Consider the following 25,164-nt stretch of genomic DNA (forward strand, 5'->3'; position numbering starts at 1 on the left):
TCTCAGAATAACATTACTGTGTATGGTATGTTGTACCGTTGGGGTGGAGTCTGGATTCAGATGTGGTTCTGTGTTGTTTGCTTCAAGTTCAGGCCCTAAAGTCATAAAAGAAAGACCTACAATTAAATGGCTTGAAGAGAGCATCCCAAATTGGGAGCAGACACAAACCAGTCTGAAGTTTGTTGCTCTCTTTTTCTCTATTCCTGTCCCAAATTCTTATTTTTCTCACCTCTATCTGTTTCTCTGTGGTTTTCAACCCTCAGTCTCCACCCTTATACACATGGAGGATGGTTAAAACTGAGACACTTGTGAAAATAGGAAAATAACTACATGAGATTAGATTTAGAGCTGTTAAGCTGTCTAAATTGGTGTAAAGTATTTCCCTTTGAAAAAAAAACTACTGTAAATCAACTGGCAAGTTGCAAACATACTCCCACAAATTAGCGCTGCCTATTTATTTCTTTATGTATTACTTTTGGCACTGCAAACCATCATTTTGTACACATGAAATAGAATGTTTTACATTAGGCCATTCTCCAAAGCAAGTATGGTTTCAGTGGAATAATAATTCAGCGGTGTTATGTTAAAACATTTAACCCTTTTTGCTTCCCTTAGTGACCCCTGGCCACTCTGGCGTGGTGTTTGTGCATGCGGGCATTTGTGTATCCATGCATGTAAGTCAGATGTTCCGTCCGAAAGTCCTGTGGCTCCCTGTTTGCATAACCCAGTTGTTTTGAGGGCCGTAATAATAGTGGAGAGCCGTGGGATCTACCAGCCGGCCCCTGGCTTGGAGTAAGGCCGTGGAGCCATGGCCTGTAGTTCTCTGTCTGCTGTGTGTGTACTCAACAGGACATTGTCTTTGTTGAGGTCAAGTCTAGTGAAAATCTATCCACAGAGGTATGGAGGCATGGAGAGACAGGTAGAGAAGAGAGATGAGGGGAGGGAGGCGAGGAAATTACTGGAGAAGAGTGTCAGGGAGGGCAAGAATGGGGTTAGAAACCAAAGGATTAAAGCGGAAGACATGGATAAAGACAATGTCAGAATATGGGAGGGATGGAAGAAGGATTTCAAAGGAACAGTTTGTAGAAGAAAACTTGAGCAGGAGGAGCCAGAAGAGGAGAAACATAAACTTAAATATACAAAACTACCATAGTTGTGTGCATTTGTGTGTGTTTTTGTGTATGTTTTTGTGAGTATCCCTCTGGGAACTGGCCCTGACTGCTGAGCTTGTAAACAGGAACTGTCCTGCTTTTGGCAAGCTGGAAGCCCTGCAGGTGCACACAGACACAAACAATATTTCACATTGAAGACGCATTATAGTTTTGGTGTGTTGGCTGGATTTGTTTGGACGAAAAGACACGTTTGATTATCTTCAAAACTGTTAGTCATTCATTACAGATCTGAGCATTTTGTTTTACTATTGCGCTCATTTACTTCATTAGGTTTAGGTTTCGTTTTTCTTTCCTTTTTATTCAATCAACTACAGGCAAGTCATTTCTAGGTCATTTTAAACATCCCTGACTTCTTTCAGTTGAACATATTGTTGGGTTACTGTGGCTAATGTTTGAAAATGGAAATTCCAGCAGCATCATAACACTTGTGTTAATGCTCTTAATCATGTGTTCATTTTAAACATCTTCCCTAAGGTTTGTAAGAGTCAGTAATCCTATTATCGGAGCTCAGCTGTTATTGCTGCTGTCAGCTGAGGTCATGGCTTGAATGACCTGCCAGTTCTGCTGTGAAATGGGGTGGTGGTCTTTCAAATTTTCTCGCAAGCAGGAACAAACTTAGGATACTGTGAATATGCTGTATTTTCTCCTTTTGCTGTGTATGGCGTTGGGTGCACTATATTTATCTCCAGCATTGTCTACTTTACTTGCTCTCCCTCTCTATTTGGAATGCTTCCAAATGTTGCACAACTTTAAAGTTACATTTGGAAATGCATGTAAAAATAAAATCTGAATCAGTGCATATTCCCACCCACTAGCTCTATGTACACAAAAGCATTTGGATTAAAATGATCACCGCTAACACTCAAAACATAAAAACTTTCCATACAAAATGGCATTGGTTTGTTTTTAATGAAGGGGCGCTTCTGTCACACGTGTGTCCTGTGTTGTTGCTTTTTTATCAGTGTATAGATAGGGGGGTGACATGCATAAGTATTTAACTCTTTAACTTTTAAATCTCTTTCTTTTTGTCTTATTTGTGGCACAGAGGCACGTAATGCTGAGGCAGCATACCTTTGCTTTGTCCATCTTATAAGCAGACAGCATATTGTCAAGATACAGCCTCAGAAAAAAGAACAGAGAGACCACTTCAGCATTATCATTTTCTCTAATTATTGTACTACTGACAACATTTTTCTGTGTTGGAATTCAACAGACACTGGAATGACTGCCATAATGTAGAGATAAAGATTTAAGAAACATTTAGAGTGGTCTCTTAATTTTTTCTGGAGCTGTACATGTATTTCAAACACCCTGTATGGCATCTTCTGCAACATTGAAAGTGCTTTTAAAAACAGGTAGATGGAGACATATATTCCCTTCATCTCTCCCCCACAGACTGATATCCTCAGTTTAAGTCCCATCTGCTTTGGGCCATAACTGTCAGAAATGAATGAAGAACAACTGAATTGGTTTTGTCTCAAGCACTTTCTCTCCTTCCTGTTTTCCTTCTCTGCCTTTTTTTTCCTTCTTAATACAGTATACCACAGACACTCTCTCTCCCGTCTGCTCCCTGCCTGTCAAGTATAATTTGGTGCACTGGTTTATTGGCTTGGTTTTGTTGCGTGGCGGGACAATCGGAGCAGGGTTCGGGTGGAGGAAGCTGATGAATAGTGTTTCCCAAGCCGTACAAAGCGCCCTCCTCTCCACTTCATTGATGTGTTGATGCGACTCAGCTGGCTGACCAGTGAGATTGCTCTGTATAGTGTTGTGGGCTTACAAGCAGACAGATGCACATGGGAGCACATCATTGAAAAGGGCTAGTGTTGATCCCTCTCACACTCACTACTTCTTCTCTCCTGGTCTACTCTCTCTGCTACAGTAACAGTGCACAATGCAACAGTTAGATACTGTTTGGAGGTCATAGAGACAGGCTTCTCTGGAGGCCAATGAAAATATTATCACTGTCCCCAGATGAATCCCTATTATAAGACTTTACATATTACAGAAAGCAGATAAAGGTCAACATGCCTTGGAGTGAAGGAATAAAGACGCGACAAAATCAACAAACAAGTCATCTTCATCTGCAAAGACCTGACCTACTACACAGTCACTCATCAGCTGACTTCCTCCCCCCCCCCTCAGCCAACCCAATGCCTCTATCTGAGAGGTGACAATCCCCCTCAGTTATTTATTCCAACAGGATCATTCAGATATGTGACCTGGCCCGCTACAGCAGTGCAGACCTCACTTTCAACTCCCAGAGACAAGAAAAGGCTGTCAGCGCTCACACATCAAGACAAAACATGAACACAGCTACGAAGTTAGCCTTTGTGCTTTGATAACTACTGGATCTAAATTCTTGAAGAGGAAGATAAAACCCAAGCCTTTGTCCACTTTTGATTGTTATCTGTGACCCTGAACATGGCCAGTCTGACCATGTTGTTCCGTTTCCACTACATGGGCTTTCTCAGGGACAGGAAAGGTCGACTGACTATGGAGCCATGTCAGACAGCTAACAGAGTCGGTATGTTGTCCCAGAAAAGAGCTTAAGAGGGCAAACTATATCAAATGTGAATGTCTATGGAAGTGTTTTGTCAGAAAGGCCTGCTCATAATGTGTTGCAGCGTTATTATCTCAGTGCTGATGCATGTTATTCAAAGGAGCTTTAAAGTAGCTAGATCATGACTTTTTCTGGACCTGCTTTTGAGCTCCATGTCTTGTAAACCTATTTATGGAGCTTATCGGAGCTTTCCTCACAATGTGGAAAGTAATGGTAATCCCCCTTGACTTTTCCATTGAGAGACAACAAAGAAGCTTAATTTTGCTTTCGGAGTGAACAGTGAATGAGCTCTTTGTTTTGTTCCCTGAGTCCAGAAGATATTGGCTTGCAGTCAAGCTGTCAGTTTATGAAAGTTGGTAAGAATGAGTATTTTAATCACTTTTTAGCCAATGCCTTCAAAGGGGGAAAACATAATTTGGTCTCAATGAATTTACACACAGATGGAGCTGTTGTTTAGGTGGTTTTAAGGTTTACTGACGTCAGGACAACTTAACACATGATTACTGTAGTGTGCCTGTTTAAAAAAAAAAAAAAAAATGCTTTCTTTGATATTAGTTTTGCATCAAAAACTCCGGTTGATAAACTTCTGAAAAAATGATGTCATACAGCTCCAGAAAAAATTAAGAGACCACTCCAAATTGTTCTTAAATCTTTATCTCTACCTGTATGGCAGCTAATCCAGTGTCTGTTGAATTCCAACACAGAAAACATGTCAGTAGTTTATAAAATGCAATGGAAAAAAATAATAATAATTTAACTCAAATACATACCTATAAATAATAATACAAGAGAAAATGATAATGCTTAGTTGGTCTCTTAATTTCTTCCGGGGCTGTATATTCAAGGCTTTCGTTTCATATTCAAAGAAAACAAGATGAATGCATTTGTGAATTTTCAATGTATGTTTTATAAAGTATAGGTAAATTAAAACTCACAAAGCTGTTGATAACCCGTTTTAAAGATGTTAAGGTGGTCTTTATTTACATCAACGATCCTTATGTGCCCCCGTCTAAAAGTCAGAGTGACCAACAGCATTAGTCAGAGTAGAGATAACAACCAATCATCATCAGCCTCTTTCACCCTCAAATCCACCAATGGCAACTGTTCGGCCTGGCACACATGGGAGAAACTGTTTAATGCAGAGCAGCACTTGTTAATAAATCTTGTTTTGGGGAGGGGTTAGTGACATGGGGGGGACACAGCATTGAAAAACCGGTTGGTGGAGGCCAAAAGGAGCTGGCAGGACCCTTGGCTTTCTGCAGCTCAGTGGGTGGCAGGGGCGTTGTTCAGTTGCCATACAACAACGGGACGGTCAGAAAGCTAGCTCTGGTAGGGGGATAACCGTAGACCTGTGTAGGGTGTAGTGTAGGATTGATAGGGAAGGTTTGGTGCTGGTTTTGGTTTACTATGGCAGTGCTGGATAACCACAGCTGGCAGTACGCCCAGGCTGGAAAAACCCTGATCAGACTCTCAGGTAGAGTGTTCTCTATTGTTTTGATTCTTGTCTAAGTATGTACTAGCGGTAAAACATGTTTACAGCTGAATTTTGTGAACCTCATAGTAATGATCTGGAATGTCAGTAGACATCAAAGTGTTTTGTTTGTGCTGATATTTAAGATTTAAGTTAGGTGTTACATTATTTTGTATTGATTTTAACTTATGCACTGGTATTGTCTTCCTTTTTCTAATAAATATTCTTCAAAAAAGGTGAAGGTTATTACAAATAACATAATGTCTTTATTAACTGTAGATTCTAGAGAGAAAGACGTTATAAAACTGACCATATGACCTGATATCGATGATGGTGAAATGAATGAGACCGGTTCAAAGTTGCTGAATGATGGTATTGAACAGCAGTTCATCAGTAACCATGGCACACAAACTTGGCACTGCAGTTAAAAACGATAGTGTCCATAGTCTCTGTCTTTCCAAGGGGACAACTTAACAGGAACACTTCACAACATAATGCAAACAAATACAAAAGCCTTACTGTAAAACAATACTGTGCTTGATTTTCTGTGGGTTGTGTCTGTGAGGTTTACATTTTTGATTGAACTTTGTTGCAATTTCTGTGCGGTTTTATGAGAGAATGTGTAAAGTTGCTGTTAGTCAATGTTGCTGAGGCTGAGCTGTGACTGCTCTTCTTATGTGATAGAGCAAGTTGCCTTAATCATTTTGACATAACATTTGTTAACAGTATTTTCAAGATATTTGAGTCTGGCAATGTCGGCGTGCTGTATCATTGTGAGACATAATATCTTGGACTAAAGAATTATTGTATATTCTTAACTTAGTATAAACTGGTGCATAATGCATATGTCAGTGTAAGTGTCTGATTGACGGAACAGGTGACGTTTCACGGCAGTGTTGCGGTTACAGAACAGCACTACGTATATGTACATCATTTTCACTTTACACTTTACCATCCTACCTCACGCTTAAGGTGTCCTGTTTTCCGATTAGTATGTGGGTCATTGTGCTCGTGTTGTGCTGTGCTACACAGACTGATTTAGATGCAATAGGATATGAATAGAGAAAAAAATTACTTGAGGGACATACTGTACATTTATGCTTACTGAGTCCATACTTGTGTCCATACTTGGCCTAAAAAAAGCTCTGCATAACAGTTTGTAGCCCCGAGCAGTTACATCCTGCTAGCCAGGACGTCAAGTCAACCAGGAGAGCGAGCGTCCGCCCTGAATCTCAGGGCAGAAAGTAAACTACTTCTTTCACCCTACCATGCTTAATCAACAAGAATCTATGCCTGCATGGTTGATGCATGCAGATTGTGTAAAGAGTTGTCTGCTGAGAGAAATAGTGCAATTTATCATGAGACAGCACTGCAAAATGAGATCACAACGAGCTGAGCGAGGATTTATAGATTATATATACTTCTCCTATATAGTTTAATTTAGAATACCATCTTAAGATCTATGACAAAACATGAAGTCACGGGTCTGTGTTCCTACTTGTGATGATGACTGTGCAATCTTTCCACTAATGCTTTCAATTGTGATGTTATTTTTTGTCCTTTTAGAGGACATTTTCAGTTTTCTATTTCAATAAGAAAGATTTGACCCTGTTAAAGCCAGCGTATCCATTTTTTCGCCCTGCTTGTCCCTGTTTATGGAAATTAAAACTTGATAAACGGTACACTAAAGAAAATTGGGAGTAAGATTTACTTACGAAACCCAAGTACATGTTTCAACGTATATTTCCTGTAGACTCTACTTCAAGTTAGGAAGTGTTTTTACTTAAGGCACTTAAGTCGACTTTACTGTCAAATTTCATTTAATGTTACATTTTACTCAAGACTACATTTTCACGTTATTACACATTTCCTGTAAAAATGTTGGCTTTAGGTGTTTACTGCTATTCTTACCAATTTAAGTAATATTTAAAAGTAGTTTCTTCTACCTGTAACATCAAATGCATTTTGTATTCAATAAAACAGTTTTATATTAACGCTACTTAGGGTACAACATACAGTACCTTCCACTGACTCGAAAAGATGATTGACAGGTGTTTTTTTAAGGGATATTCCACTGAAAAAGAAAGGATGTGGACAAAGACAAACAAAAGTAAATTATATCTATAAAGATATAATTATATATTTTAATCTATAAAACAAAATCTTTGTTTATGCATTTTAATATTCCCATAAAGTATGTAGTTACAGTAACAAGGCTGTAACCATGGAAGGATGGAAACATTTCTTATACAGCGATAACAAGCATAGGAAGTTGCTTTGGATAAAATTGTTAAATGAAATATGACCATCAAACTTAGTTGCGGGATCATACCCAAACAGTTATGCACAGCAGGATAAATTGTTTTATTCGAAACTTGTTAAATTCTGAATGTAGTTGTGGCAATTTGACGATAAGAAAATTGCGTCCAATCAAAGAGACGTTGCCTCAGTCCTTTTCTCCTTTGGCTCCAGAAAAGGCTTGTGCCTGTCGATAGTGCTGAATTCATACATAAGCGACTGACATGTTCTTATCTCTTCAAATCAGCCATGATGCAGTGTGTGGATAAAAACCTCCATCCATTAAAAAAAGGCAGCATTAAGTACTGGCAAGTGACACAGAGGGTTGCCAATAGTGAGGCCTAGAGGGACACTAGGTATGTCAGAAGTCAATAGAGTCAACAGAGGGAGGGGAGGATACAGAGAAAGAGGGAGAGACAGATAGGGTGGAAGGACGTCACATGAGATGATAAACAAAGAGAAAAGAGCAGATTTGTAAATGAAACACGGAGGTGAGCTTTGTTAATTCAGGCTCACTGAGGTATGAAATAAAGAAACAGCTGTAGCAGTATAATAAGAAGGCATACAATGTGTATTGTCTGTCAAGGTTCATTACAACCTTAACAAGATTACACATTTAACAACCGCACACACACAGCACTTTCTTGTTTTTGCAGTGTGTTTTTACCCCTGGGCTGTCTCCAGGTTGTGTGTATTTCTGTGTGCGTTTCGTCTTTTTGAAGGATGTCATTGTTGCTACTTCACAGGCATGCTGCAGCACTTGCAGTGACATTTCATAAATGTGTATGGTGAGTTGTAGTGAAGTATTGTGAGAGCCTACGACAGTACTGCGTTATACAGCATAGAAACAGCTTTGATTCTGTCCTTCACTTTTCTCATAAACAGCTCATTGAGAAAAAGCCTTCAATTGCCCACTCTCACTGATCTGCATAATACTGCTGACCGTTGTTTATCTAGGCATTGTACCGCTTCTGCTTGCACGGTACTGAAAGAGTTATATACAGGGTAAATTAGATGTGTTTTACTGAATGGTGAAGACATGATTTACAGAGCTAACTTTCCTCTCTGCTCTGTATGATGACTTGTTCATTCAGAGAGCTTTTATAAGATATATTTAGGCTAAGATATGTTTGTTTTGCATCAGTAAATTTGTTATTCTCAATTATTACATGGTTTAGTTGAATACTCGATTCTGATTGGTCCATTCAGAGCATGTGACACATTGTTAATCCAGTAGTTCAGATCGCTGTTATGGATTTACTGACTGTTGTTAAGGAGGATCAAGAAAGAGAAAGCAAAATATGTTAGAATACTGAGCGCTGGGCGTCAGATAAATCACCAGAAGAAGACAGACAGGAAATACACACTAACAGGAACACGGTCTGGGTTCTGCAGTGCTTAAAGAGATAGTCCGGCGAAAATTGACCCCAGGGTCCTTTTCTGCATGAAAACTGATCAAGTAAGCCCCCCAGAGAGTTTATTTTTCATTCATCAACCAGTATTGAACTTGCCTGGAAAAACCGGGAGCAACGCTAATAGCCAAAATGGCTTACAGTGCATTCGATCAGGGCAGTGCGCAGAATGCTTCCAAAATGGCATTTTTTAACCACTAACATTGCTCGAAATAGCACCAAACCTCTGCAGTAGCATGACTAGGGTCCCTACACATAGCACGGAGCACCAACAACGTAGTTTGCAAAACCGAAGTTTATTAAAAAGAACTGTTTTACAAGAATCACCAACTGCCCCCCATACCAGCTCCTCTCCAAGTAAAGTCCGCATTATCAGTCGATTATCGAATGCACCAGAGTTCAGTTCAAGGAGGAATGTTTTGGAATGTGTAATTCCATGGAAATTCACATTTAGTGAGTGTTGACACGGAAATGAAAGGAGTTGCCTGTAATTTACATGCAACTCCTTTCTTTGGAATTATACATTCCAAAACATTCCTCCTTGAACTGAACTGCTGTGCATTCGATAATCGACTTGTGTGGACTTTGAGCAAAGGGAAGTATTAATTGTAATGTATTGAAACATAACAAGTAAACATGCATATCAAACGTACCGAGTACATAATTCATTTTACAGTAGTAGAACAGTGCTTTTTGACATGTCTCCAATTCTCACTTTTGTGTCCGGGCAGATAGTTTGTTACTGAAGAAGTGGTCATGTCTCTGCTGCAATGGTTAGCTGATAGCTAATAAAAACAGAACGATCAATAACTTTGATTATTTATTTTGTACTGATTGTTAAACATTCTCTAGATTTAAGTGCTGCATTGTTGTGTAGAAAAAACAACTTATTCGAAGAAATCCACTTGTGATCATTACTAATGAAAACTATGACATGATTTTTTTGTGCAGCCTATTTCAGAGCCTTAAACCTATGAACAGTTATAGAAGCTGCAGAGAGACACCATACGGCTGCTTAGTGTTAAAAAAAACATAGCGGGATGAAGAATGTAAGAACAGTTCTTCAGTGGCGAGACGGCACTGCTTTATCTGAAGGCGCCACACTAAACATTTAAGCACAGCGGACCATGACATTCGTTTTCGTTTCCTACCCTTCCCATTTGTTATGACTTATTCATACCCTCTTTTGCTGTGCTCCGGGTGATATGCAGGTCGCGGGGTTGCGGTAGGAGCAAAGTGTTATTTTTACTGTAAGCCACACTGTAACAACAATATGAGAAACCTGATGAAAGTTGAGCTCACCACAGTCCCCAGGCCCCTGGCCAGCTCCTGCTGAAGGTCACAGAACTGGGGTAGAGTGGAGGTTGCTGAAAATGCATTTGCATCTGAGGGAGGAATGAAAACACTGTGTAAAGGAGAGTGAAAGTTAGGAAAATAAAAATAGGATAAGGGGTAGAACATTTGATAAATGGAGGCAGAGAGATGGAGATCAAAATTGTTTGTATTATCACACTGTTGCACTAGGACAACACAGAAGAGCTGATACTCTCACAGGGGACGTGACTAGCAACCTGCTTGTAATAGCCCATCATATAAACTAAGCTTAAGACTCAAATTGCAGCAACAACTTGAGGGTGAAGAAAATCAAATATAACTTAAAACAAAGGGATTAAGCAGAAATAGAGACCAAACCTGGCATTTACCTATGCAATGTCAGCGTAGATGATGTAAGAAGATATAATCAAACTGTGGTTACAGAGATGCAAGCTGAATTGTTTGTTTCAGTTGAAATAGCCAAATAACATTCAACTGTGAATGTCAGCAGTTTAAAAAAGCTTAGTTTGAGTGTTCAAGACCACTCAGTATTTTATTTTTCACCTTTTATGACCTGTTATTGGCTGGTTTCAAATGACCAGGTAATAAGGATGTTTTTATTTGTAATTAGGTAGACTTTTCTTAACTACAAAAAGTGACAGACTATCTTACCACTTCTATGAAACGGAACTGTTTCTAACATGTTGAAAATAAAAACCAGAGAAAAGAAGAGCTCTCTGGTATCACTCTGGCTGTAGACTCTGAACCATTGTTGGTAGACATTCAGGGCCAGAGGTTTCCTGACAGACACTGATGGTACTTTTGTCAGAGTGAGATAGAAACATTGTGCCGTGCTGAAGTGAATTCCCTCTGCGATCTCCAGTGGCTCGTGCCCTGTTTTCTGTCTGGGTTCTGTTTGGTTCCACTAAAAAAAGCTGATAAAGTGGCACACCACTTCCTCCAAGGTAGCACTATTCCTAGAGCCCTGCAGAGGGTGTCTTACTGCTGCACGGTGAAGCACAGGTCAGAACACACAGGCTCCCATATCCAAAGTTACAGTATGGCTCAATAGACTCACACACTGGCTCATCAAATCAATAAATCAAACTTTAATTGTTCAGCCCAATATCACAAAACACATTTGTCTAAGTGGGCTTTACAGATTAAAAACAAACAACAACATTGTAAATGATGGAGTTACAACAAAATGAGAACACAAGATAGTGTTTGTAATACAAATGAAACTAAATAAATACAAATAAAATAAGATAACAACAGAAGACAATAAAAATACATTAAACAGGCCAGCTCTAACCAAAGGCTTTGTTAAAAATGTAGGTCTTCAACGCACTTTTAAAAGTTTGAACACTCTGTGCCTCTCTGATTAAAACAGGAAGTTGGTTCACGAGCACGGGCGCTTGGTAGCTGAACGCTCTGACTCCTGATCTTGTTTTAAGATTCAAGATTCAAGAAGCTTTATTTATCCCGAGGGAAATTGAGGTGCAACAGTTCAATACAAAGAAGGAAGGAGAAATATACACTCAATGTAACTAAACTACTAAATATACACTAAATATACATCAAATATTACTAAATATAAACTACAATAACTAAGTATAAACTAAGTATAACTAAATATAAACTAAATGTATCAACAATAAGAGCAGCTTTGCAAATTACGGACTCTGGGCACCACTAACAGACCTGTACCATGGGAGCGTAGTGTTGTAGTGGGGCAATAGTGGATTAAACAATCTTTTAGGTACGAAGGTGCCTGACCATTGGTGCCTTGTATTTAAAAGAATAATTTAAAAATAAATTCTGTGCTTTACCGGTACCCAGTGTAGAGCAGCTAAAATTGGAGTGATGTGCTCCATTTTCCTGGTTTTAGTTAGTATATGGGCTGCAGCATTTTATACCAGCTGAAGGATTTTAATGGATGCGGAGGGACAGCTTGATAGAAGGGAGTTGCAGTAATCCAGCCTAGAGGTTATAAAAGCGTGAATTTGTGTTTCTGCATTGTTTTGAGTAAGGACGTGTCAGATTTTATGTTTTTTATTGTGGAGATGAAAGAAGGCAGTCCGTGAAACGTGCTCTATGTGAGATTTGAAGGACAAATATTCGTCAAAGACAATGCCAAGACAAGAGCAAAGTAAACCAATCCCTCTCTCACACTTCCTCTGTTTCTGCGCTTTTCTCAAAACTTTCCCATATTCTGAAACCATCTAAGTCAGGCCAAAGTGAACCCAACCAGGCTAATCCTTGTGACAAATGTCTCCCAGTTCTCTCTTTTCACTCAAACTCTAGCGAGGTTCACATACTGGGCTCTGACCCAGGACTAAAGTTTGGGATCCATCTGAAATCCATCACAATCAAAAGCACTCACAGTCTTCGTAAATAGCAGTCGCTAAACATAATAAAATACATTTATGAGTTTGCCTTTGAATCTTACCACAGTTATCGTCGCTGGCAGCTGGAATGCGTGTTATCAGGTTCAGGCTGAGGCGGCCGGTGCTACAGCCAGGGGAATTGTGCTGAACTATTTCTGCAGTCTAATGTAGCGGCTCTGGTTTGTTCTGCTGTACTACACACACAGCCTAGCTTGTAATTGCTTTGAATCTGAGGTCATGAGCCAGAGGATTGGTATCATGTGGGCCGTGCCAGGCTTCAGATGTACCATGTAACGTCTAGCCTGCGGTCTGAAGGATTGGAAGGAGATATATTGGCACAATGTACTGAGGCTGTCTGCTCTGACGTGTTGAGAGACGGCACAAATATGCAGTTGTGTTCATTTTGGGATTATGGGTTAGGGTTTTAATACTTGAAGGTGGAGAAATTGCTTGTTTATCCCTGAAATGTTACCATTTTGGTCAGGGGTTTCTACATGTTTTTTCCATTCCGATGCATTCATCCCCATTACACCTCATTAAAGCCCTCTAGAAACAATTCTGTAATCCCCTTTAGGAAGTATGCAGGATGTTTTCAGTCTGTGGTGCGAACGTTTGGTTCAAGGCACAAACTAAATCTCTTGTGTAGTAGTGTATCCACATCTGCACACTATTGTGGTTCCAGCCTGGAGTTAGGAGGGCAAAAGGAAATGGATTGGCACACTTTCTGTGTGTTGTCATGTTGTGCTGCCTGTGCTGCACAGCAATGTGAATTTGAGGATTTAGGGTCCAAGCCTAGTAGATGGACAAAATGGCTTGATGAATCTGTGTTGCCTCGTCTTGTTATGTGTCTGTTTGCATTCTACATTCACATATAGTTAAAAAGTAGGTTCTGCTGCTAAATTATGTATGCTAGCCAATGGTGGCAGTTTTGCTTGGTGTGAGAAACAACGTGTTCCCATTTGTCTCCCAAGTTTCCCCCGACAAGACAAGAGGAGCAAAAATATTTGATCTGCATCCCTTGCAGCATTCCGCAGTTTTTTGGCAAATATAGGATTTTACATATTTATAGGATGGATATGAGCCTTAAAAAAAGTGACATATTACTCACCAACTGCCTGAATATAGTTGTAAAGCTCTTCTTAGTGCATGGAATCAAGAGCATCATTGTCAAGCCAACTCAAGCACAAGATGTTCCACATGACGTACCATCATTGTAGGATGTATTTACAAGACATCTCCATTTCTATGTCTAGAGAGAGAAAGGCAGCATAAGTGTGTGTGTGTGTGTGTGTGTGTGTGTGTGTGTGTGTGTGTGTGTGTGTGTGTGTGTGTGTGTGTGTGTGTGTGTGTGTGTGTGTGTGTGTGTGTGTGTGTGTGTGTGTGTGTGTGTGTGTGTGTGTGTGTGTGTGTGTGTGTGTGTGTGTGTGTGTGTGTGTGTGTGTGTGTGTGTGTGTGTGTGTGTGTGTGTGTGTGTGTGTGTGTGTGTGTGTGTGTGTGTGTGTGTGTGTGTGTGTGTGTGTGTGTGGTGTGCTATTGTGTCATGAATGACAGACTGTGTTGTTCTCTAAATGATCTACTACCTGTCATGTGTGCAGTTGATTTCATCTGACTGTCACCACTTTGTACCTCCTGTTACTCTGCAAGGACAGATGTGCGCGCTGAAATATAAATAATGACTTTCTACCTTTCCTCTGTGCTTTGTATTTTACATTTGAAATAGAATGATTACAATGGAAGCTCACTGTAAAATGCTTGGACGAACGCTCTGCATTTTGCCTCATTTTTACAGGGCGCTGAGTGCAGGCTGCCAGTGAAAATGGATTGCTCTCATTATGAGAGTGTTATGAACGAGCTGTGTGCGATTGAAATGCTTTATTTCATGCTCAGCAGACTTGTAAATGAGGGTCTGTGTGTTGTGAAGAGAGGAGGTTTTTGTGCATGCCTGTGCGTAGTGTGTTGGCGAGAGGCGATGATGGGATTTGACTTGCGGGATATTGTGTTCTTTATTGCTGCATATAAACATGACGAAAATGTGAAAAGGCTCTGTGGTTGACTGCATTCTTGCAGCATTGTGCCTTATTTACTGTTTTAACACCACAAGTAATGGGAAATCATACTGAGGAAGCAACTAACTCATCACTAGCAGCTGTTTAAATGATGCTGCTCTCCATGTTTTATGTTCATACAACACTTCTGGAATTTTCCCACCTTTATCTTCAAAATCCTGTGTTCAAATGAAAGAATTCTATCTATAAGCGTTAGTGGCCTTGGTATATGATAGTGGTTGCATTTTTATTGTGAAATGTGCCATATATTTTTTTTTATTATTAATGTATTTTTAATAAATCACGATTATAACAACATAAACAAGTTGTCTACTAATAACAATTTGTTGCCGCGTCGGAAACATCCACTTAGGTAATTTCCGGTGAAGACATCATGAGTAGAACACAGCTCAGGGCCGCCACCATTGTTTGTATGCGTTGAAGCGTCCAGCCAAAATTGATGTCAATCATTATGATAAAGAACGATTCAACAAAGACAGCAATAGAATGCCAAGAATAATTGGCAAGCAATGTGTCATATGGGGATGTGGGGCCATCTCCAAATCTGGCTATGGGATGTTTCTGTGGCAAAAAAATGATAAAATGTTGCGTTTTAGCAGCCAAGGGGGATAACTTTGACCCCCCTTTCACAACAGAACCAATAATGTTACGCTTATACAAACAAAAAACTACATAATTAATAGATTTAAATAAGCTACTAATAGTAGACTAACTAGAATATTCAAACGTTTACAGTAACTTTGGATAATAACCCAGGAATGCCTGATTATCAAAGGACACCTGAACTGCCCTCTGTATCTCTATTGCTACTTGAATACTGTGGCTCGAACTGGTAGGGTTCCACACCGGCATCCTCTTCAATAAATTCCACCTCTTCTTGAGAGCGCACCGAGTCTATTGGCGACTACCGTCACTCGATTCTGTCAAAATATCCGAGCCAGAGTCCGAAATCGGCACTTCAGCCGTGTTTGTGTATTCAACAAGTGGGGTCCAGTTCTATTCGTGAAGTATCGTGACATCATAAACCGGCGGCGGCTGTTTGGTCGGAGCGGTCGTGCAACATCGGAAGTGAGCATGGGAAGTTGTAATAATTTACGATTTATAAAATACAGTGGGCATATTGTAATTAATGACAAATGATTTTGCATTAATAATAGTATATCATAATAAGAATAGTAATGTCCTTCTCTTCGTGAGGTCTTTAAATGGCAACCACATGTGATTTCACATTAAATCCAAAATATTATAGTATAGTATAATATAGTATATCCAGATTTCTGCCTGGTGTAGTGTGGTGCGACCTGCAGCTTCAGCCGGGCTGCTGCATATAACAGAGGTCAGTGTTGGCTTCGTGCCAGCGCCAGTATCTTACATAAACTACAGCAGGGAGGAATGTGTCTGGGCACGCTTCACACGCATGTGCTAACACACAAAGTGCAAGTGGAGTTGTGTTCCTTTGTGCTTGGGCCCCGTGGTGCTGATGTTCAATGCCCACACTGAGACACTCTCTGAAGTCTCTGTTTGGGGGGGGGGGGGTTAGATGAGAAACAGGTGCAGCAGGTTATAAAGAGGCAGCCAGCCACAGAGAGGGAGATAATAAAAACTATGAGTGTGCACTGCCAGGGACTCACTCAGCTGTTCAGCCTCTCTCTCTCCTGAAAGAATAAAAGCATTAGTGCTACTTCAGGTCCAACACATCTCAGCTGGTTGGGACATTATCCCTGAGTCAGGTTGTGTCCACTGCCTCTTCCCACGTGGAGCTAATGTGCTTTCCTCCAAGCCTGACTGCTACTGCTAACTCCCCCAGACCGTGGAGGAAATCAATATTACAGGAGCCATTAAAAACCTGTAGTTATTTAGCCGTCTCTGTGTCTTTATTATTATCCATCTCGCTGTAGCTTTGTCTGTCCCCATATTCTTCTCCTCGCTCTCTTGCTCAAACCAACAGCTAGTGCTTCTCTTTTACTGTTGTTCCATCCCACACACTTTGTCTTTGTCCCTATCCATTTCAGTCTGCATTGGATCCATTTCTCTTTGAATCTCTATATCCATCCAATACTGTGTTATTCCCTCTCTCTTTGCTTGTAGTCTGACACACCTCATTTGTCCCTTCATTTCCTCCGATTGCAACTTATCTGCAACCTGAAAGAAGAAGACTGAAAAATGTCTTCATTTCTACTTGTATGACACTGTGGACTGAGAAATATTCAAATTCTAGGGAGAAAACACTCAGCTTTGGGTTACCACTGCTCAAGATAGTGGCTTTGCTGCAGTAAAATAAATACATTTGGAATCAGTACTTGCTTTTATTTCGGGCATTCACTCTGCTTATCTGTGTCTATATGTGCATAATGAAGCACTTAGCCTAGCCACTATCTAATTAGCTCATCTCCATGTGAAGTCTGTGTGATTAAATGTTTATATTATAACTGTCAAAGCTCCACAGCGTTTATGTAAAGCTGTTTCCCTTCAGTATTTTTCTTCTTCACCGACCATAAAAGCTCTGTTTACCAAAACATTTCTCCTATTTTTATGTTTTTTCCCTTTATGGCATTCTTTAGGAATATGATTTGCTGTACAAAGTTAATATGCATGCTCCTTGTGTGCACATGTTTGTTTGTATTTGTGTGAGTTGGTGAGAGATAGATGACTCAGAGCTAGAAAGAGCTATATCTGATGACATCACCAGCTAACTGCATCTGCAGGCTCTCTACCCACCGACACCTCCTCTCTCACAAGATTCACTCATATATTTAGTGGTCAACGCTGGCAACGTCATGGCTGGCGTGTGTTTTTTGCTAACTGCAACATTATCTTTTAGCTCTACATTATTTAGTTTTCCAGTTTGTTGGTTTCTGCATTTCCCTATGCTGCATTTTAAGGATTACATTGTCATAAATACTATTATTTTTTTGTATGTTTTTTTTTTGTTTGTTTATTTGGCAACCATTCAATTATTCCTAGTTCCAGTGATCGAGAATGCATAGCATAAACCAAATAAAGAATAGTGTGTATTTAAAAAACAAAAACAGTTACCAGTCATATTCAGATATGGGTACCACTACAATACGAATAATTTGTAATTCATTTATTAATTAGGTTGTGAACACTTTATAAATCATTAATAAACTGTCTTAAGACAAGAGATAAACAGGACAACTGTGACCGCTTGATGAACATCAAGATGGAGGGGAGAATATCTGTGAACAACAGATACCAAGGATGTTGGCTGATGAAGAAGCTGCAGTAAACTAGGCAGCCAATAGAGGACTTAATCATCTTTCCAAATAGTGAGACTGTGTTGATGTATGAAAACTATGTTAGAACTGGTTTATAAATGGTTGTTAATGATTAATAAAGTGTTTACAACCTAATTAATAACCTATGTATTAACCTTTTATGAATCCTTTATAAGGGTAGTCTTATTGTAAAGTGGTACCCAGATATGGTATGCCTGTGGAAACTAATACAATATGTGATATGATTTGATTATTGTTGCATATCCCTACATTATTCAGTTTAGTGCAACATTTACTCTAAATCAGCTGTCTTCCAGACTTGATGCTCTGATACTGCACCAATGACATAGTATTTAACTAGTGTGTATGTTGAAATCCTCCCATCTTGCTTCCTGGTATTAACTGAGCTAGCTGTTTAGTGAGCAATGCAAAATAGGACATTTGAAAAACAACTACTCAACCCAGCAGATACTGAATGTATCACATGCTGCTGGCCACATTGATGTGAAAATAAAAGTAAGAATTAGGATTGGTGTAGCTGTTTTCCCTCTGCTAATCTTCTGGATGTTTCTGTTCTCTGTTACTGACCTCTCTCTGGTTCTCTCTGTGTTTCAGGGTTTCATCGCAATGAGGATATGAAGGCCATCGATGTGCTTCCTATCCTCAAGGAGAAGGTCGCCTTTCTCTCAGGTCAGATATGTACTGTACTCATAAAGCTGCTATTCAACTTTGCATTGTTGATGTTGTGTTTGCACACTGATGTAGCACAAATGCATCAGATGAGAAAAATGCTTAAAGTCCCCTATTATGCAAAATGCACTTTTTGATGTCTTTTATACATAAATATGTGTCCTCGGTGTGTAAGGAGACTCACAAATTGTCAGAAAATACAACCCTTGCTCTTTTCCTCCTTACCCACATCTCTAAAAATGGGAGTAAAAACAAGCTGATCCAGATTTGCTGCGGACATCACGTCATATCAGAAATGTGGGCTGGCTTTACATTGAACTCCTGGCAACATGCTGCACACGTGACACGTCCCAACCTATCGTCTGCCATATACAGTCGCGAGCTGAATCCCCTTGTAACCCTAACCCGCAGCACCTCTGTGTGTCTGTGTATTCAGCAGAATGTCTGCAGGAGGGACTTAGAGTTGTTGTATATATGATACATATAATGTCACTGCTCTAGTGGTAAACACTGAGAACTGTTTCAGAAATAATGCTTGCTGTGGTTTTGAACATAATATGGCGTTTAATCACGGCAGCATTTAACTTAGTATCTTCTCACGGTAGAAAACTTGCACAGAGGAGAGAGAGCTGCATGGCTGCAAAGGGGCGTGGCCAGCTTCAGCTCAGCACAGATTTAAAGCGACAGTCACAGAATCAGCACTTCAGGAACAGGGCTGAAATAGAGGGGTATGAGGCATGCTACAATGGGGGATCTGTTTGGTATTTTGAGCAAAACACTTCACAGACAAGTTTTGTATAGATATTGCCCTACAATAAATTGTTCAAATATAGCATGATAGGAGACCTTTTAAAGTGAGATGAAGTCATTAAGATAGTCTGGGCAAAAGCTGAGGAATCAGTCTCATAATATCTGTTAATTAAGTATCAGTCAATCAGAACATTAGTTTCAGCTCAAATAACATCTTTAGAGAGTTCATACTTTTGATCAGAATAGTGACAAGAGTAAAAAAGTTCGATGACTTTGTGTTCAAAAGACACGTTCCCAATGGGAGCACATACTGTCCCCTAAGAGTCTCAACACTACAGTTTGGGTGTGAACAATCAAGCTCCTCTTTCTGTGATGTCTACTTGTTAGTCTAATTAAGTGCACTCACTCATTCCTCTGAACTGCTTCTGACTTGTCATAGTGTCGACCTGACCTTTACCCCATTAGTGTTAACTGCCTGGCCATTGCCATAATTGTTACTGAGTATGAGAGAGTTACACTCAGTGTTTGTCACTGCAGTATGACTTAACGCTATTGCTTATCTTGTCAAACGGAGACTAACTTGACCCCTGACTAAACCCCTAATTTGACTCAACGCAGTCACAACTTATTCACAGATGGTACCCATGCAAAGAAGCTGCTGACATCCCAGAGAACTATTCACTGTACATCGTTTATGTGTTGTAGGTTATTTAGTCCCAGTAGCATCTTAGTAAGCAGTTAAAAAGTAAAATGAATGCCTTAAAGTTTCAGTCTGTTAGTTTATTCTTAATATGATGGTTCATGCTTCAGTGTGGAGTATATAACTCCTGAGTTTATGTGTTTGCTAATGACCAAGCCCTAATTTGTTCAAAGCAGAGATAAACCCTGGAAAAGTTGCACATCCATCACATTGTTGGCACAGTAATACAGAACTCAACATGTAGAAAAATGCCCTTCCTTAAACATCACATCACTTCTCTTAACCTTTTCTTTAGTTAGCTTAGCTAAAGTTCAGCTACAGCAATTTATTTAACTTTTTTTGTTGTTTTATTGCTCTCCAAAGGTGGCAGAGACAGGCGTGGAGGTCCCGTTCTCACCTTTCCTGCACGTAGCAACCACGACAGAATACGACCCGAGGACCTGCGCAGGCTCATAGCTTACCTAGCTACTATTCCCAGGTATGGACATTTTTACAGTTTCAGTAAATGATTCCTACTTCTTCCAAAAAGTGCACACACACTCGTATGCAAATGCACTAACCTATACGCCTGGACCTTTCTCTTGATCCTGGGTTAATTTGAAACAGACACCTCCTCCTGCCCTCTTATGCACTCGCACCCATATTCCTTTGTGTCAGAATTTCCCACCTTGCTTTGATTTAAAATGCTGAAGCATAACCTGAGGCTACAGAGAGCTGGGATGGTTTTATTTTGGATTCTCTGTGAAGATTCAACCCCCCTTCCTCTTTTTTTCCCCTCTCATTTCCGCTTAACTCTCTAGAAAAAGCTACTACTCCTTTATGTAGGTTACCACTTGTTCCTTTCTGGTAACTCTCATCTCTCCCATTCCGCTTTTAATAATATCTAGTACGAATGGGATCATATCTAAATGGAATTTTTAATCCCCCTTATCATTTGTTGTTAACTCCATTGCTCCATGTAGTTCATTGCATGCTGATATTCCTATCTAGAAAATGTTTTCTTCACATTTAACACTGAGCTCCGGGCTGTTCTGTTTGGAATCAGATGTGATTATCTTGGAGGGAGCATGGCTGTTCTGTTCTACTGTTTCTGATCCCCCTATGCTTTCTAGTTCTGCAAAGGTTGAGTGCTTTAAGTCTTTTCCACAGAATAGTTTGTAGATTTGTCTTGAGGCGATATGTGGTCCAGATTAGACACAGCAAGAATTGGGTCCATGTTTCTTCAGGGCTCCCTCAGGGCTTTCTGGCATAGTTTGCAATGTTGTATCAAAGTCCGAGAACAAACTATTACTCTATAGCACTGTCAGCTATAACCCTTAAAGCAAAACATTTTCACATATTTTGCATTAAAATGTTGCTACGTTGCTTGCTCTGAATCTGGACATGTTTTTCAGATAGTCTTTTTACACTTTAAAGCCTCCAAAAGTCACAAAATGTAAGGCGAGAGAGGAGAAAGGATTTGTCAGACTGAACCAAGTGTCACTTACTCAGAGGGAAGTCAGTTGACTTCTCTTTCTCCTGTCTAAATATTGCTTCCCTCACTCTCTCTCTCCCCCTCCTCTCCGCTCTGTTTTTCTCTTCCCATTTGGCCACCGATCTGTTTTCAAAGAGTGAGGTCAGAGTGAGTTAGAGCAGGAGGGCCTGCGTCTGTTTCTGTCTCCCAGCTAGAAACATTCAGATTAAAGCCTTTAACACTGAGAAACAACCTTTTATGGACTTATTCAGCAGCAGGACTCCTGGTAAGCAGCAGTGGAAATTTCAACGCTTCAATGTTTCAACTACTTATTTGCTTTTCCAGATGCCGTACAGATTTGCACGGGATGTTTTGACTCAAGATCTTTTCTGCATCTTTTTTGCAGGTTCTGTTTTGTGGCTTTTTTTTGCAGGTCTGTTTTTTTGGCTGTACATGTCTTAATAACTTTAACATGTGCAGTGACAATGATGCAACTAAATATTGTTTTTTACACATACAATTCGCACATACATTTCTTTGTCCTTTGGTTGTCACTTCTTTATACTCTCCCTCTAAGCTGCCCTAATGGTTTTATGTTAGCATAATAAATTCATTTAAAGAAACGTATTTGCTCTTTATCTTAAAATCTTTTTCTACATTTATTTGCAGTGAGGAGGTGGCCAAACATGGATTCACAGTCATTGTGGACATGCGTGGTTCTAAGTGGGACAGCATCAAGCCTCTGCTGAAGATCCTCCAGGAGTCTTTCCCATCTTGTATCCACGTCGCACTCATCATCAAGCCGGACAACTTCTGGCAGAAGCAAAGGACCAACTTCGGCAGCTCAAAGTTTGAATTTGAGGTTGGTGACACTAACCCATTTCTATTACACGAAAAAAATGATGTTATCATATCTAGTCTGGCTTTGGTCTAGTGAATGTTGACCATGAACCGTCTCTTTTGAGTGTACAGGTTTTCCATTCTTTTTTCTGCAAGAGATGTAATAGTGTTCTTTACATCAATATGATTCTAGATTAACAATGTGTTCTTTACTGTTAGAGCTCTGTTAGCATAGGCATCATTTCTAATTGGGCCGCTGCTTGGTGACAGAGCACTGTTCTATCCCATGTGGGCATCTACTGGTATATTTAGTTCTGACCCAGTTGCTAAGGGAACAGGATATATAGGACATGGCAAAGTGGTTCATCCCAACACTAGATCCAGATGTTAAACTGTGTGTGAGTATGTCTTAGGGATAAGCAGGAGGTGAAGGGTTTGACTCTGAGTTCTCAATGGTAATCGAAGGCTCTTCCTTTTCATCGTCAAGTACAACATGTTTTTTTTATTGCACAGCTCCCTGCTGCAAACTTGTGTAAAGGTTCAACCCTCCAACTACAACTTTTCCTGTTGAAGTGTCTTTGTTTGCTTGCAGTTTAAAATTGTTATAGCATCAGTACAGGGGAGCACTCAGGGCTGTAGAAACCAATCCCAATTTTTCCTGTTTATTTTGCATTTCAGAGTGTTACCTCAGTGTTTGTGTTTCCATTTTATTAACGATAACATGAACGATGTTTAAAATGTCCGGAATGTTTTTTTTGCGGTCACCCCACCTATCTAAACAGTAGACATGGAGCCACTGACTCTTTACATTCTTTTCAGAAGTGTTGAGAAATATTAAGATTATGGTGACTGTGTTGCTGATACATTTTGGAGGGTTTTATCTCACTGTCTCCCTTATGTCTTCCATCTCTCCATTCCCAAACGCTTTTTCTTTTCTTGAATTCATCCCTCTTTCACTTTCAACTTTAATTGTCCCACATACACCCACTCGCACCAGACGGTGATGGTCTCCTTAGACGGTTTATCCAAGATTGTGGACCAATCCCAGCTGACAGCTGACTTTGAAGGCAGCTTAGAGTACAACCATGATGACTGGATTGAGGTTTGGATACTTTTTCTTTTTGTTCTATTCTTCAGATGTTTTAGTGACACAGGCTGACCCCAGTCTTTGACCTAAGTCTTTTTGTGCTTGATTTAAAAAAAAAACAGTCTTTAACTTGAATTTCAGTAGTATTTCTATTTTCGGGAAATGCAGTTTTCTTTTGACTTTCATTTTAGGTGCGGCTGTCGTTTGAGACCTTTGCCAGCGATGCCGCACGCACACTGGCACGCCTTGAGGAGCTCCAGGAAACGTTGTCCCAGCGTGATCTCCCGCGGGACCTTGAGGGGGCCCGACGGCTCATGGAAGAACATTCTGCGCTGAAGAAGAGGGCCACTAAGGCGTCAGTGGAGGAGCTTGATGCGCAGGGACGGAGGCTGCTGCAAAGGCTACAGTTACAAACTGCAGGAGGCGGGAGTAGCAGTGAAAGCGGGTACCGTAGTGGCGGAGCTAGCGGAGATTCCAACGACCATCATCACGGCTTCAACGCACATGTGGACATACACAACCTGGTAGCTAAAGTGACGGGCTTGTTGGATAAGCTGCATGGGACACGACAAAATCTGCAGCAGCTGTGGCACATGAGGAAACTGAAGCTGGACCAATGTTTCCAGCTGCGTCTGTTCGAACAGGATGCAGAGAAGGTCAGAGTGCTGATCTATTCCATCCTCCATGCTCATGAAATGAATGTTGAAAACATTATATTTGTTTTTTCTCTGCATCCTCATATTTGACAGTATGTTGATATGTGCCAATTTGCAGTTTATTTTTTGATACATACCACTATTTCAGGTTCACAGGATCAAATCTGTGAACTTGCATGCATGTCAGTCTTAACTGGGTATTTTAAATATTAATCCAGGCATTTAAATCCTCAGATCAACTGTTAGCCCTGTGCATCCCAGATTAGCAGGGCTGTGGATGTATGTAGCGCAGATAAGGTTCATTAGTGGAACTACTCGCAAGTGTTAAAATAGGGTTAACACATAAATTAATAATAATGTAAATCATGTGTTTTTCTCTCCTGGGGATTTAATATTATTATAGCTATTTTGTAATATAATATTAAGTGGTGTGTTATTTTTTTTGACTGAGCTGCGCCTTTTGTGTGCATGGAAAGAGAGTGTGTGTGTGTGTGTGTGTGTGTGTGTGTGTGTGTGTGTGTGTGTGTGTGTGTGTGTGTGTGTGTGTGTGTGTGTGTGTGTGTGTGTGTGTGTGTGTGTGTGTGTGTGTGTGTGTGTGTGTGTGTGTGTGTGTGTGTGTGTGTGTGTGTGTGTGTGTGTGTGTGTGTGTGTGTGTGTGTGTGTGTGTGTGTGTTTTCCATACACCAAACATGTAGAGGGAGAGATAACACTACACAAACACACATATGCACACAGCTAATTTCTTAAATCAGTGGAGGGATAAACAATTTTGGTTGATTACAAACACCGAGCTACTCTCTTATTCTAACTGCTGTTGCTGTTAATAAGCAGGAGATGGAAAGACCCTAATATATTCTATAAACCTAACTGCATTTTCTCCCCCTAGATGTTCGACTGGATCATGCACAACAAAGGCCTTTTTCTCACCAGTTACACAGAGATCGGAGGGAACCACCAGCATGCTGTCGAGCTGCAGACCCAGCACAACCACTTTGCCATGAACTGCATGGTGAGTGTTTGTCTCGTCGTTCACACATGCAGATAAACATACAATTCCATCTCAAAC

At 40.2% G+C, this 25,164-nt stretch overlaps 1 protein-coding gene and 1 long non-coding RNA gene across 7 annotated transcripts in view; one reads left to right on the plus strand and one right to left on the minus strand.

Annotated features, from left to right (window-relative positions):
• Positions 1–25,164, plus strand: part of triob (trio Rho guanine nucleotide exchange factor b) — a 114,295-nt gene that overhangs the window by 21,400 nt on the left and 67,731 nt on the right. For 5 of the 6 annotated variants that reach the window (XM_063878752.1, XM_063878755.1, XM_063878754.1 and 2 more), the window contains exons 3-8: positions 18,538–18,612; positions 20,426–20,540; positions 22,185–22,377; positions 23,353–23,457; positions 23,634–24,098; positions 24,985–25,107. In XM_063878752.1, coding sequence (XP_063734822.1) covers positions 18,538–18,612; positions 20,426–20,540; positions 22,185–22,377; positions 23,353–23,457; positions 23,634–24,098; positions 24,985–25,107 — 1,076 coding nt within the window. Of the gene's footprint in view, positions 1–18,537; positions 18,613–20,425; positions 20,541–21,683; positions 21,802–22,184; positions 22,378–23,352; positions 23,458–23,633; positions 24,099–24,984; positions 25,108–25,164 lie in introns of those variants that run through there. The other variant, XM_063878756.1, reaches the window with a different exon arrangement.
• LOC134862384 (uncharacterized) lies at positions 41–12,866 on the minus strand. The gene is made up of 3 exons (XR_010165503.1): positions 12,680–12,866; positions 10,216–10,298; positions 41–95 (listed from the first exon to the last, which is right to left on the minus strand). It is a non-coding gene; the product is annotated as an uncharacterized LOC134862384 (long non-coding RNA).

This window comes from Eleginops maclovinus, chromosome 3 (genome assembly GCF_036324505.1).
Source record: "Eleginops maclovinus isolate JMC-PN-2008 ecotype Puerto Natales chromosome 3, JC_Emac_rtc_rv5, whole genome shotgun sequence".
Taxonomy (NCBI): Eukaryota; Metazoa; Chordata; class Actinopteri; order Perciformes; family Eleginopidae; genus Eleginops; species Eleginops maclovinus.